The sequence below is a fragment of the Felis catus genome, chromosome D4 (assembly GCF_018350175.1).
Source record: "Felis catus isolate Fca126 chromosome D4, F.catus_Fca126_mat1.0, whole genome shotgun sequence".
Classification (NCBI taxonomy): domain Eukaryota; kingdom Metazoa; phylum Chordata; class Mammalia; order Carnivora; family Felidae; genus Felis; species Felis catus.
This window is the reverse complement of record NC_058380.1, coordinates 81262012-81277513: the sequence shown is the minus strand read 5'-3', so window position 1 is coordinate 81277513 and position 15502 is coordinate 81262012. Positions and strand designations below refer to the sequence as shown.

Genomic DNA, 15502 nt, shown 5'->3' with positions numbered 1-15502 from the left:
ACTAATGTACCTTTTCTTCTCGAGGGACTGCGGCACAAGGTTGGGTTTTTAGCGGGGCAAGCAAACTGAATGAGGCGGGGACGGAGGTGGGCTTCCAGCGGCTCCGTTTAATGTACCCGGAGGAAAGGCAGGCTCGGGAGGCGGCGAGCCGGGATTCGAACCCGGGCTGGCCAGCCGCAAGGGCGGGGCGCGTTCCTCTCTCCCGGGCTGAGGGCCCGGAGCGGATGCCGGGGTCAGCGGAGCGCGGGGCCGCTGGCCGGCCGGCCGTTCCGCGGGCGCTGCTCTCTCCTTTTATGTCCGTGCGGGGCCGGGAACTCCCTGCCCGGGGCTGCGGCCCGCGAACAATGCGCCGCTTCCTGCCGCCCGGCCCCGCCGCAGCCCACCTCCCGCTCCCCGCCCTGCGGCCGCCGGGAAATGGGCCGGAGCCTGGGCCCACCGCGCCGGTACACGGGGTCGCGCCCCAGGAGACGGCAGGGGACGGGCAGGGCCACGGGCAGGGCCGGAGGTGAGCGGGCGCTGGCCCAGCGGCAGCTGGTGTGCGTCCGTCAATTACACGTGCACCACGTGCACCGAGCGCGAGCGCACAGCTTCAGCCGGCGTGTGCGTGCGCACGCAGGCCTGAGGTTGGTGGCCCTCCCGTAGGTCGCGATCGCCAGGCTGTGCTCTGCGCCTAGGTCTCAGCTCCACCTCGCGCACGGCCCCACCGGCTCCCACCCGGCCGCACTGCAGGCGCGCAGACGTCCACTTGTTGATTCATTCGTGGTTGGACATCTCCAACCTGCCGCGCCCTGCGCGAGGCACTGGGGATTCAGCAAGCAGTCAACAGAACTGAAAAAAAAAGCCCTTGGTCTCCTGACGCTTATGGTCTAGTGAGGGAGAAAACACCGTGAATTCCCGAATCACACACTATATTTAAAAGTGATACTTTTTTAGACAAAATAAAGAAGGTACTGACTGGTATGGGAAATTAGGTCTATTTTAAATAAGGCGGTTATGACGATGAGATACCACCTCACACCTGCCAGAATGGCTAAAATTAACAACACAGGAAACAACTGCGTTGGGGAGGATGCTGAGAAAGGGCAACCGTCATGCACTGTTGGTGGGAATGCAAACTGGTGCAGCCACTCTGGAAAACAGTATGGGGATTCCTCAGAAAGTTAAAAATAGAAGAACTACCCTAGATCTAGCAATTGCATTACTAGGTATTTACCCAAAGGATACAAAAATACAGATTCAAAGGGGTATATGTGCCCCAATGTTTACAGCAGCATTATCAACAACAGCCAAACTGTGGAAAGAGCCCAAATGTCCATCAAACAATAAATGAATTATGAATTATGAATAAAGATGGAATGGAATATGGAATGGAATATTACTCAGCCATCAAAAAGAATGAAATCTGGCCATTTGCAATGACGTGGATGGAGCTAGAGTGTATTATGCTAAGCGAGAAAAGTCAGAGAAAGACAAACACCGTATGATTCCACTCACCTGTGGAATTTAAGAAACAAAACAGATGAACATACAGGAGGGGGAGAAGAGAGGGAGGGAAACAAGCCTTAAGAGACTCTTAACAATAGAGAACAAACTGAGGGTTGATGGAGGGAGGTGGGTGGGGATGGGCTAGAAAGGTGACAGGTATTAAGGAGGGCCCTAGTGATGATAAGCGCTGGGGGTTTGTATGTAAGTGATGAACCACTGAATTCTACTCTTGAAACCAATATTGCGCTGTGTGTTAACTAGAATTTAAATAAAAATTCAAATAAAGTGGTTATGGATATTTTAACTGAAGTGACATTTGAGCAAAGACACACAGGACATAAATCACAAACATATATATCTCAAAAGGATGTATATGCATTACACAAATATATGCATTACACAAACATATACACTGTTTACATCAATGTGCCTGTATACACCCCATGCATAAGCCCTTCACATACATGTGCACCTGCCAGACCACATGCAATGTGTTGTGTATGTACCGTATATATATCCACTGCATGTATATCTATATCTAGTATATGTACCACATCTATACAGACACGAATGTGCTATGCTGTGTGCACATGTGCCCATGTATGGCCAGGCCTGCACCTCGGATACCTGTCATCACCCTCATTTACATATATTTTTCAATTCACAGAGCACCCCAATGTGAAGAGCCCTATGTAGGGTCATACGTAGGGTCATACATATGCAGGGTCATACATATCACATACCTCGAGTATATGTTCTTTCTAATTTCATAAAACACTTGTCAATATCGTGCATCATAATACATTTATTTACATGCATTGTGTTCATTATGTGCATATACCCAAGTATATGTACCATAAATCTTGAGTAGATGTGTTCCTACACTCTACACACCCACAAACACACCTACACATGCCTCTCTCGTACAGCTATACTACGTGCACACCTCCTGCATATTCCCTTGTACCTACTTGATACATCCCATCTACATGTACCATGTGCAAATAATAACAATAACATTTACAGAGTACTTACTATGTGCCAGACATAGGCATAGGCGCTCGGATTATCTTATTCGATCCTTCAGGCAACTCTCTGCAACAGGTAGTATCCGTTTAGCCTAGCAGTTAAAAGCTCACACTGCGATCAGAATGCCTGGGTTGAGTCCTGGCTTCCCCACTGTCTAACCTCTGTGAGCTTCAGTTTCCCCATCTGAAAATGGGGGCAGGCAATAGTCGTCCTTACTTCAAGGGTTACTGTGAAAAGTCAGTAAGATAATAATTGTTGAGAAGCATATAGAGCACAATACCAGGCACATAGTAAGTGCTCAACAAATGTTACCTGTGACTACTATTATCCATCTTATAGATGAGTACAGTCAGGCTGAGAGAAGTTAAGTGACTTGCCCGAGGTCACACAATCTACAAGTGGAGGAGGCAAGACTCGAGCACAGGTCTGTGTGACCACACAGTTCAGGCCTTTGACGCAATTCCACTGCTCATGCTTCCATGTTATACAAGAGAGACAGGTAACACACACACACACACACACACACGCACGCACACACGCACAACATATCCATGCAGACTCCACATGCTCCTTCCTTTAATACATGCATCCACTGTACAGATATGACTTGATTCAACATTCATATAATCAATATCTACCCACCAAGCCAGGCACCCATCTAGGTGCTGGGGGTATAGCAGTTAGCATGACAGACTTGCTCCCTGCTCTCACGGCACTTACAGACCGGCACGCACAACTGTGAACACACACCGCATACAACCTGTGTACACGCTCACAGGCCCATATCCTGTACATACAGCCCAAGTACACGACTTACTCGCACACCCCATCGCTAAACCAGCTGCATACAATCCACGTAGACATGTCTTACATCATCTACAGACACTCAGTATATCCGTACCACGTGTACCTATGTATGTGTCATTCGCATACGGCCGCTGTACACACTTTCCTTAACCCGTGTTACACATAACCAGACTGTGTCACTCAGGTACCTGTTTCCCTTTCTGCCCCACGTGCGCAGCTTGGGAGGCCCAGGTCAACCCCTCTGGGCCAGTCTGGGGGTGGGTGGAGGTCAGAAAGACAAGGCCTGGACCCCCATAGCAGGGGAGAGAAGGTGGCCCGTGGCTTCACGGCTGGCGGCCAGGAAATTATAGTCGACACCAAACCAAAGCGGCCCCTTCGCGGACCAGGTAATCAGGCCTCTCCCGGATTCAGCCTGACAGCTTAAATGTTCTAATTCCGCTGCCAGAGGCCCAGCTCCCAAACTCCGGCCATGGCCCAAGCCTCGGCCCTCCATCGTAATTGGACCCACGTTTTCATTACTTTGAGATTAGACAGGTCCCCTCCGGCCTGGACGTCCGCAGCTGCACGGGAACCATCCCCCCGCACGAGTGCATTTACCTGATTATGGAGTTTATTTTATAGCAATTGCTCCGGAGTGCTGGAGGCCTCCTTCGCTCCACCCTCTGTTCCCCAGACTCCAGAGGCCTCTACCAACCCAGGACAAGTAGTTTCTGCCTAATAGACTGAAGCCACCTCCCCCAGGCCCTGCTATCCCAATCCCAGAAGTCCCCCTACTGGCTTCCTGCCTGGACTAGGTCCCTTTTCAAAAACTCACTTCAGGAATTTGAAGAAAGAGGGAGGGGAGGGCAGTCTAAGAATCTTTTCCTGGGGTGCAAATGGGAGAGTGATCTTCCTTGTTTCATTTATTCATTCAACAAACGTGTTCAATCCCTGAGCTAATGGCAAAGCCATTGGCGGGTGAGGATGTTCATTCGTTCCAATAATGACAGTACGCCAGAAAAGAATGTGCATGTGGCCACGGCTTTCCCAGACATCACAGTCTAGAGGGGAAGCCCAGCAGTTTTCCTAGTGCTTGGTTTATGCTCAGAAGAGGGCTGGAGACCTACAGGAGGAAACGGGAGTTAAGAAAGGGGGTTGGGCTGGGGCGAGGAGCATGAGACTCTCGACCTTGGGGTCATGAGTTCGAGCCCCATGTTGGGTGTAGAGATTTGCTAAAAGATAAATAAATAAATAAATAAAAGTTTAGGGGGAGCTGGCTGGCTCAGTCAAAAGAGCACGAGACTCTCGATCTGAGGGTCATGGGTTCATGCCCCACGTTGGGTGTAGAGATTACTTAAACAAATAAACTTTAAAAAAAGGAGGGAGGTAGTTAGGGATGGAGGCATTTCAAGCAGAAAGCACAGCATGTGTGAGAGCCTGCAGAGAGAGAGCACCTGGCGTGTCTCAGAAACTGGAAAAAGACAATGAAGTTCAAGTTTCGGGTGTGCAGGGCAGAGGTAAGACCGAGGATGCAGGTCACCGGGGCTCCAGTCATAAAGGGTCTTGCTTGGAATTGCTGGTGCTTCACCCTGGAGCCGTGGGAGCCGTGGGAGGGCTTCGGAGGGACCTCTCGAATAGCACGTGCACACGCTTTAAGTACTCGCTGTGTGGTTCTGAGTGACCTGTGTGTAGGAACCCATTTTATCCACATGGCAGTCCCATGATGAGGTAGATACCCCAGGCCTACCATCCCGTCTCCACAATACTGGAATCCTCAAAGCTTCAGTGGCCAGAAGGTGTCATGTAGGTTTGTGCCAAAAGGGACTTGAACCAAGCAGAAGCTATTTTTGTTCTTCATTTCACTGCCTGGTGTGAACATTCATGTTTTGTTGGAAAAAAAAAAATGAATGAGTCTGATTATAAGACATGCCCCAGACCCCACGTTCTCTATTAGACTTTAAACTCAGACAAGCTCTGAAACCATGTGACTTCACAGCTTTTAGATAAGGGACTCTGAATCCTCATTTCGCAGGTGAGAAAACCGTAGAGTTAGGCTAAGTGATTTGCTCGAGATCACACAGCAAGATGGAGTCAGGCAGCCTGGTTTTGCAGTCTGACCGCAGCAGCACACATCCTGTTTGTCGGCTGTTTGTGCTCTGAAACAGGGGTCTGAGCCTGTCTTGAGAGATAAAGGGGTCCCGGGAAGGGAGAGGGAGCCAACACTGCTCACCACTTGCTCTGACCGTCACCCTGTGCTAGTTCTGCTGGCCTCTGACTTTCCGCTCAGCCAGCTTGTGAGCGTTATCAGTCCCATTTTGCAGGTGGGGAAGGTAAGGATGGGAAGAGGAAATCATCTTGGCCAAAGTCCCGCAGCAAAAGAATAACAGGTGGGAATGGGGCTCAGGTCTGCAGTCACCAGAAACCTGTCCTTCCCACTCTAAGAAGGCAAGAAGGAAGCACAGGTGGGCCAGGTAGGACCGAGGAGAGGGACCCCAATAAAAAGCTGATCCAGGTCAAGAGCCCTAGCCCAGGCTGTCTGGCAGCAAAGCCACGGTGCCCCAGTGTCATTCTGGGTGACAGCCCCCACCCCACCACCATCCCCCGCAGGGCTCACCTCTGCCTCCTCTGCCTGCTCTCTGCCTCTGTGTCCAGCCCCCTCCAGGAAGCCTTCCCTGATCCATCTGAGCAAAGCTTCTATATTCTTGATATTTGGGCCTTCCGACCATGCCCTCTCTACTCTCCTTCACTAACCAAGTATTTTAAGTTATTCATTCACAGGGACTCACCTGCCCAGAGATGGGGGGAGCGGGGACGGGTCCTCCCTTTGGAAGAGGACTGACAATCAGCTTTGGAGCCAGACTAGACCAGGGCTCAAGTCTTGGCTGAATCTGACTTTGGACACTCATTTCACTTCTCCAGATCTCCATTTTCTCATCTGCAATGTGGGAATGATAATAATAATGGCACCTCTCTTGCAGGGTCGTTGTAAGGTGAAATGAGATCATGCTTGTAAATACTTCAGTCCGGGGCCTCTCCTCCTGGGAGCTGCTGCTACAACTACTCCTTAGCTGCCTGTGCATGGTTAACACTCAGTAAGTTCCTGTCTTTTGATCACTACTTTCCCTGCTACAAGGGATATTCAATTAAAACAAAACAACAACAACAACAACAACAACAAAATACCCAGCCCTGAGCCTGCCAGGCTCTCTCACCTCATCTGCTAAGACTTCCCTTTGGGATTCTGGATCTCATCTTTGTACTAAGCACTCATGGCTCCCTCTTTCCTCTCCATGCCCTTGCTTGTGCCATTCCTGACACCAGGCGATCCTTCTCCGTGCCCCACTTGTGCATGTCTAAATTCTACTGTTCATTCGCTATTCACGCATTCATTCATTCACAACAAATGCTTTACTGGATGTCTACTTCATGCCCAGTCTGCACCGGGTACTTTCATGTAACTTACTCGGTGCCCATGCCAGCCTTGCAAGGGAAGGAGTGTTAACTGCATTTTGCAGAGGAGGAAACTGGGCTCAGAGAGGTTCTGTCACTTTCCTGAGATGACCCAGCTAGCATCTGGCAAAGACCTGCCAGCCTCTGAAGCCCAGCTCTTTCCTCTCTGGCCTGCATGTGCTGGGGTGAGTGAGAGCTGAGTAGGGAAAGGAGAGGAGGTGGGAAGGGGGTGGGGACCAGATTTTGATTGGGTTTCAGGGAACAGCTTCTACAGGGAGATGAGCAGGAGGGGAGCTTCCGTGTGGGGAGCCTGCCACACACGGCAGCAGGTCTGGACCCAGCTCCACGACCAGATCTTGTGGGGATCATCCCAGTCCGCACGAGGAGTCAATGGGAATCCTCTTCCACCCCGCCCACCTCCCAGCCCGGCTTTTCCAGGCCAGTGTGAGAATAGGTCTGTGGTGGCTGCTTTCCTGCTCTCCTTGAGCAGAACAGGAAAAGGAATGGCCACGGCAGGAAGGCTCCAGAAAGTTCAGAAGCCCACCCCCAGCCCCAGCTCCTCCTTCCAGGGGCCACAGCTCTAAGTGAGGCAGCCCTGTGGTCTCAGATCTACCAGTCCCAGACAGAGGCCAGCTCTGGTACCTCAGGCAGCTGGGGGTAAAAGTCAGCTGGCAGAGAGAACTGGCAGTCAGTCACGGAGAGATGGGGAGAGGGAAGGGGGAGAGCAAGGTGTAGAGAGAGAGAGAGAGAAAGGAGAGGAAGGGACAGAGACAGACTCAGGGATAGAGGCGGGAGAGACGGGGGACAGAAAAGCACAGAGATGTAAGCAGGGAGAGGAGCCTGGGGAGGCTGCTCACAGGCAGAAAGCAGAATGGTCCTCAGGGCCTGCACCAGGAGGCCCCAGCATCCATGCTGCGTGGCTCTCAGTCCCACCTTTCCCTCTCTGGACCTCAGTGGTCCCACCAGCAGCATGGGAGCAATACCAGGTACCCCTGCTTCAGTTCAGATTCCTGGACGTCTATGACCCCAGTCTAGGGAGCTGAGGTCAGTGATGGGCAGGGGCCTGAGCCTGGGGTGGCGGCAGCACAGCTGTGTCTCTTCAAACCCATGGCTGTGGCTCTGTTCACCTCGGGCTTCGGCTGTGTCCATGATGATGACTGGAGCTTGGGTCACATCCCCGATGGGTCCCTGACTCCTTGTGCATCCATGTGTCTCTCTCTGGGTCCCTGATCTCCACTCTCTGTTTACATGGGGAGCTTTAGTAAAGAACCGCTTGAAGGAAACGAGGTTTGGGCTGCACAGACCCCTGTCCTACAGCCCCTCAGGTCTAATGTCTCCATCGGGATCCTTTCCACCCCCCCCCACACCGCCCCCCACCATGAGGTGCATAGCTGTCAGCCCTGGGTCCCCTGACCACACACAGCTTACTTCCCCCATACCCTCCAGTCTCGTGCCTGGTATTGAAGACAGACCCAGATGTGAGGCTGGAGGCTGCCTCCTGGGAAAAGCTGCAGGAATTGAGAAGACCAGCCCTAGGAAAGGTGACTCAGCATAGCACGGTCCCAAATGCTGGCCTCAGGGAGTGACACAAGGGAGCAGAGGTGGGCTCTGGGCCCAGAGCACAGGGTCAGGGATGGGAAGGTTCATGCTCATGGACAGCACCTGGTCAGCAAGGAGCTGAGAAAGCAGGAAGAGGCTCTCTTCAGGGAGGGAGCTCCTCATCCCCAGGGGAGAACAAGCAAGAGCTTCTATACCTGTTCACAGGAATGTGGTAGAAAGGATTCTGTCACCATATAAAGGAAGGATCAGGAGCTTTCTGAGGCCCAATTCTGAGAACATACCGCCTCTCCACCCAAAAAAGAAGGCAAGAAATCAGAAAATGGTGAAGGGCAGCTGCCCAGCCTCCAAACTTTCCTACCTGCCTTGGCTGGCTTTTGAGTCCTGCTGGCCATACCTAGTTCAAGCCCAGGATGATGACTATGAGGGCAATAATAATAATAATAATAATAACAATAAAACAATAGCATTTGCTGGGTCATTCAGCACAAATGCTCCGCTAAGGCCCTACCAGCTGTTAAAATCTTGAAATACATCCACACCAGTTGTTAAGGAGCCACGGTCCCAAGACACTGCTCTGGGCCTAGCTGCGGGGGTTGTCACTCCACATTCCATTCCCTGCCCAGAAAGCCTGCCTGACCCTGAGCATCCCTGCGTCTAGTTCACCTGCAGGAACACCATCCTGAACGGAGATGCCCTGCCTCAGCCATAGAAGCTGCCCCCTGGGCGGCACCCCCCTCTGCCAGGGCCCCTCTCCCAAAGCCTGAGCAATCAAGGCCTGCTCCCTCCCCGGGCTGGTGCAAGTGCCCGCCTCCTCCCGGCCCCTCTCCGGCTGCAAACCCAGCTCATTTGCATGTGGATCGTGCCTGCCACCACGGGTGCTGGGGTCAATTGAAACTCAAGAAAAGAGAAGAAATTTATGCAAAACTGTTGATTGCATTTGTATGTAATGAAATCATCCAATATTCATCTGACTATAGAATCTAATCTGAGAAGAGAACTGAAGGACATGAGTGTCACTGCAAAACCGTAATGAGCCACTGTAGTGATTAAAAAAGCTCTTGAGCCTTCTGAAAATCCAGGCAGAAATAGCGTCTAATCAACTCTGAATATAGGAGGCGAGATTGGGCTGGCGCGCTGCACACGGCCCGCCGCGGCGCTGGGGGTGCGAGGTAAACCCTGGCGGCCGTGGTCTGTGGGTGCCAATCGACCGGCCACAATCAGCCGAGTCCTCCGTGCACAAAGCAATCGCCACGCAGAAAGAGCCCAATCACGGCTGTTGTGGAGAGCGGCTTTGGGCTTTCACACCAGCTTCAGAAGCCTCACCAAAGGCCCCATCTGGGTTCCTGGCTCCTGCCCTGGGAGGCACGGAGGGTTTGCATATCTGGGACTGTCACACCTGGACACACCTGGGGTCCAGCCAGCCCAAGTAGGGGAGAGAGGCTGTATTTCTCAGGAGCCCTGGTTCATCTCTGAAATGCCACCTCCTCCAAGAGGCATTCCCTGACTGCTCCGTCTACACTGGCAACTCCCACCAAACACACACACAAACACACACACACACACACACACACACACACACACACACACAGTGCTCCACCCTTACCCCTGCTTTGTTTTCCTTCATAGCAGTTAGCTATGCCTGGCATTGTGTTATTTCTTCATCGTTTTAATGTCTGCCTCTTCCAAGCAGACTGTGAGCTCCATGAGGGCAGGGACTCTACGGTAGTTTGTTTACCACTGTGGAGTGTGGAGAACCAGGCTTGACACTTAGTAGATGCTCAATAAATGTGGCATGAATAAATCAATTTCAGTGGGCAGCCAAACATATTGACTCAATCATTCAGCAAATACTTGTTGGGTGCACAGTACCTTGATGAACAACACAGCCCCTGCCCCCTCGGAGCTCACAGTCTGGGCAGGAGGCAGACACTGAAGACATTTACATATAACCAAATGGGATACTGTGGTATCCCATTCAGTCCAGTGACTGCAGGAACAGCAGGCGGAGGGTATGGACCCAAACTGGGGAGGTCAGGGAACGCTGCCAAAAAGCAGTGAGATTAGGTCGAGAGCTAAAGGGTGCATAGAAGCCAGCCAGGCGGGGGCGGGGGGGGTGGTCTGGAGTGCCCCAGGAGGAGGGAATGGCACGTACAGTCCCTGAAATGACCGCATCTATGGGGACCTGAGAAAGAGCCAGAGCCTCCTGGAACCAGAGCAAGGGACAGCCTTGAGTGAGATGCGGTTGAAAGGACTGTCCAAGTCAAACCTTGCAGTTAAGACCTTGTGGTAAGAATGAGGGGCTTTTTCCTGGAGGTGACCTGGAGCCTCTGAAGAGGAGCAGCCTGATTTGCATTTTGTCACCATATAGAGGACGGGTCAGAGGGGCCGTTATGGAGGAATAGAGACCGGTTGGGATGCTCTTCAGGGAGGGAATGAAGAGATCTCAGGGGCTTTTGAGCAAGGCCAAGTCATGACAAAGGCTATTTTAAGATGATTCATCTGACAGCAAGAGATGGAGCAGAGGAAGGGAAGCCAGGTGAGGGCAGCCATTCATTCATTCATTCCTTCATTCATCCATGCAGGCAGGCATGCATTCAGCATTCAGCAGACATCTGAGTGTAAGCTGACTTTCCCCACATTCTAATTTATAATTTCCAATCTGCTCTGGGTTTGCCTACCAAGTTACCTATTTCCTTTTATTTTTTTTTAACGTTTATTTATTTTTGAGAGAGAGAGACAGCGCATGAGCAGGGGAGAGGCAGAGAGAGAGGGAGACACAGAATCCGAAGCAGGCTCCAGGCTTCGAGCTGTCAGTACAGAACCTGATGCAGGGCTTGAACACATGAACCGTGAGATCACGACCTGAGCTGAAGTCGGACGCTTAACTGACTGAGCCACCCAGGCGCCCCCCAAGTCACCTATTATTAAAATGCGTTCTAAAGTTGGAGTCAATAGCTTCTGAGAATCCAAGGGATTCTGTGGATCATGAGGCTGCTTTTTTTGGCCTGGACTTCCTGACATCAAAAAGGCCTTGTGAGTCATTTGCTTTCTTTGGGGCTTAAATTCCCCATCACTGCAAACAGGGAGCCGAAGGAGACAATCTCTAAGTTTTCTCCCTGTTCCCCAAACTCTGTAGTCTTATGTCCCACGACGACATTATGATACCACAAAGCCCAGCAGACTGAAAATCCTGTGGAGAGGTCTGCCCTGCTACACGGACAGCCAGGGGAGCCAGAGGCAGTCAGGAAATCTGAGTTCAAGTCCCAGCGCTACCACTCATGTGTTCTGCGGTTAAGAGATGCATTCTTCCCTCTCTGTGCCTCAGTCTCCTCCCAGCTATTGACTCCTTCCTGTGGGGGTTAAGGGCACTGGCACACTAGTGTCCTCCAGGGCTTCTGGCCGCCCTAGACCCCTGTACAACAGATTCCAGGAAACTACCTTCAAAAACAAACAGAAAGGGCAGGGCAGGGGGAGTTGCCTAGAAGTAAGGAGAGCTATGCAGCCCCACTGCCCACACCAGAGACATCCCCTCCACCTACCAACCAGGTCAGACTAGAGTCCCAGTTTCACCATTTAAGGGCCATCAAGAAAGTCCCTTAGACTTTCTAAGTCCAACTTGGAGGAGCAGGCGCTCTGTGAGAATCAGATTAGATACTGTATCTCAGGGCAGAGCCTGGAGTTCGAAGTGCTCAGGAGATGGGCTCTGCTGTTAGGGTCGGGCCACGCCTGCCTGGATGGGTGGGCAAGCACTTGGTCCTTCTCCCTCCTTCCACCTCTACAACGGCTCCATTTTACCAGCAACTGGCATTCACTGGGGGCCAGTGGAATAGGGATTCTTTTAACAGGTAGATTTTGAGTGGGAGGAGCTAACTGCCTCTCTACCTCACTAGGGAGGGGGAACTAGCTGGGACTACGTTCGGTTTTCTTAGCCACGGTGCTACAGACACTAGTTAACTAGGACCAGGTTATTTTCTGGTCACAGCAAACAAGACCTCCTAAACATTTCTGGGTAGCAGCTGCCCTCTCCCCAGATCCCCATTCTAGAAGGAATGCTTTGAATTTCAGGAGCCCACCCCTCTCTCCCCAAAATTGATTTGTGGGTATTGGATCTAAGATGTCATCAGAGCCTTGGTGGTTTGCCTCCCACGGTGGTGGATGGGAGAGCTAGGTTCAGTCTCACAGACACCCCTGGGCACGGGCTCTGAGCTGGCCTGGTGCTGGAAGTCCCTGTCCTCCAGGGGCTCCTGTCCAGTGGGGAAGACAGTCTATGAACATCACAAAGGGAAACACAAGAAGGAAAGCACTTTGAGCCTTCAGAGACTGATGCCAGGGAAAAGGGAGGCCACATCTGATTGGTGGATGGATTCCTGGAAGGCTTCCTGCTGGAATGGCCTTCAGCTGGGTCTAGGGGAGAGCTAAGATGTCTCTCTCTGGAAAAAAAAATTTAAAACAAAACCAGAGAACAAAGGAACAACCACTCCTATTTTCACAACCCCAAATTTTAACACTTGGTCAAGTTTTCATTTCTATCCACATATATGAGATGTCTTTCGGGTACCTTTAAGCTTTTCCCCCAATCCCCAGTGGCAATCACCATTATGAATTTGGTTAAGAATCTCTTCACAACCCTCCCTTAAAAAAGTGAATGTATAATGCAAAATGGAATCGGGAATAATTTTTAAAAATTATTTTGTGTCCTCCTAGTTTACGTAAGGGGCGTCACACCGTATCTCTGACTCTGCCTGTTTTTTCCACGGCCCATTATGTTTCTGGGGCTCTCTTATTCAAACATGTGGCTCTGCCTCAGCAGGGCATCTATGGATGTGCCACGCTTATTTACCCCTGGAGTGGGCAGGGTTTCCATAGATGGAGATAATCAAGGGATGACATTCCAGGTAGAGGAAGTGGCAGCAGCAAAGGCACGGGAATAGGAAAGGGGGGCTGGCAAGGGTCCAGGGTGGAGGGAGCACAGGGCATGCGTGGAGAGCTGAGGGAGGCCCCAAGCCCCAGACCAGGAATCTGCCGCTGGCATGCTGGACATCTGGGAGTGTGGGGACAGACCCCCCACCCCCCGACCTTAGAACCGCCCTCCACAATAATTCCACTCATCCACCCTCTGAGTCCTCCCTGGGGAGGCCTCTGTTACTCTTTCCATTAATTGTCTCATTAATGACCCACTGAAGTCAAGTACCCATTGTTCTCTAGGCCTGGGGCAGCCTCCCTGGCTTTCTCCCCCCGGGGGGATTTGTAAACGTCTTTCCTTCCCCGCTTTCCTTTGGCAGGAGTCCTTATCTGGTCCCTGCAGCCCTGGCCCGGGCTGGTGCAGTCTCTTCCTCCACCCACACCCTGCACACACGGGGCTGGCCGGCCGTCTGGGGGGCTGTGCGGCCACCAGCTCAATAGCTCGCTCTCCCCCCACGCCTCCCTCTGCCTCACTCAGTCTCCAGCTCTGGCTACATGTGTCTCCTCCTGGTTTTCTGTTCTGTTCTTTCTCTTTCTTTTCTCTCTTTCCTTCCTTTCTTCCTGTCTTAACTGCCTCTGTGTTTCTCCCCCTGGATTTCTGTCGTGTTCTCTCTTCGCGTGTATTTATCTCCCTCTGTGTCTCTGTCTCTATCTCAGTGTCTCTCCTTCTAGGGGTCTCAGAATATCTCTTTGGGATGACAGTCTCACTCTCACCCTCTGTTTCTTTCTATCTCCATCTCTCTGTCACTACCTGCGGACTCTGTGCCTGTATGTGTATGTGCACGTGTGCGCGCGCGTGCGTGTGTGTGTGTGTGTCTTTGTCTCTCTGATTCTGCCTCTTTCTCCCTCCCTCTGGCCTTCATGTCGTGTCTCTGTCTCTTCATTGCCTCTGTCTCTGTCTCCCTCTCCTCTCTCTGACTCACCTCTCCCTATCCGTCCCTCCTCCTTGTGGGTCTCTGAACCCTCCTGATTGACTATTGTCCTGTTTCTAACCCCTGCCCCATCGCTTGCTCACCCACTGGGTCCCTGACACCCACACAGGTCAAACCGCTTCCCTCTGTTGCCTCGCTCCCTGGTTACAGCTCCAGCTTCCCTTGGATGACAGCCTCAGGAGGTCAGTGGCGGCAGTAGGCGTGAGGTCCCACAGCTACCAGACTTTGGGATTCATGCATCTGTAAAGTTAAAAATAATAAAATGGAGGGGATCAGCAGAAGGTGACTGTTATTCTTTCTAAATGGGAATTTTTTTAAAAGACTCACCAACTTCTTATCCTTCCATAATAGAGCATTTTAACACCGAAAGCAGAAGTAGGAAGAGCAAGATCTAACAATATGCAATAGTTCAAAGGAATTAATTTTACGTAAACATTTGCAACATTGCCTTTATTTTTTTAAATTTTTTTTTAACATTTATTTATTTTTGAGACAGAGAGACAGAGCATGAACGGGGGAGGGGCAGACAGAGAGGGAGACACAGAATCAGAAGCAGGCTCCAGGCTCTGAGCCATCAGCCCAGAGCCCGACGCGGGGCTCGAACTCACAGACCGCGAGATCGTGACCTGAGATGAAGTCGGACATTTAACCGACTGCGCCACCCAGGCGCCCCAACATTGCCTTTATTTTACTTATTCTGCCTCAAATGGGTGAAGATATTTTGGGGGCCCAGCCCTGTTGGAAACCACGGATCTTGCTTGAGCAAGCCCCTCCTTGCGCCCCCTGGGGAGGTGGAGACACCCTTACCGCGGGCACAAAGGGGAAAGCTGGGACAGGACTCGTTGGCCACTCTAGCCCCTCTGGTCTCTTCCCTGAAATAAGTTACTGAAGCTGCCCGGCTGGGGGTCAGACACCAGGCCCCCTGCACTTCATGCCTTCCTTTGGTCTTACGGGCCTCTGAACAATTTCACCTCCTCTGTGCTTCGCTTCCCTCATTTGTAAAATGGGCAAAATAATAACTAGCCTTCTAGGGTCGCCTCACACATAGCAGAGGCCCAGGACTTGTTAGCCACTATTATTCTTATTGCAAAGAGGGGGCAACATGGGCTGAGGCTAGAGCCTGTTAGGGAGAGAAGGCACGTGCACCCAGCCACCAGCTGTGAGCCACACGTCAGGGGTTCTACCGGCCTGAGGAGCCACAGTGGTGGGAGGCCTGAGGGCTTTAAACCCCAGCAAGGCTGCTTTGCAGGGGCCACGGGGGGCTGGGACTGGGAAGACCTTCCCCTGCCTCTGAAGAG

The 15502-nt window shown here is 51.7% G+C and overlaps 1 protein-coding gene across 1 annotated transcript in view; it reads right to left on the bottom strand.

Moving 5' to 3' along the window:
- Window positions 1-1771: 1771 nt before the first annotated feature.
- The window catches only part of MRRF (mitochondrial ribosome recycling factor), a 72233-nt gene continuing 58502 nt past the window's right edge, over window positions 1772-15502 (bottom strand). The window contains exon 7 of the mRNA XM_006939433.5: window positions 1772-14444. Coding sequence (XP_006939495.4) covers window positions 14388-14444 — 57 coding nt within the window. The 3' untranslated portion in view covers window positions 1772-14387. The remainder of the gene's footprint in view (window positions 14445-15502) is intronic.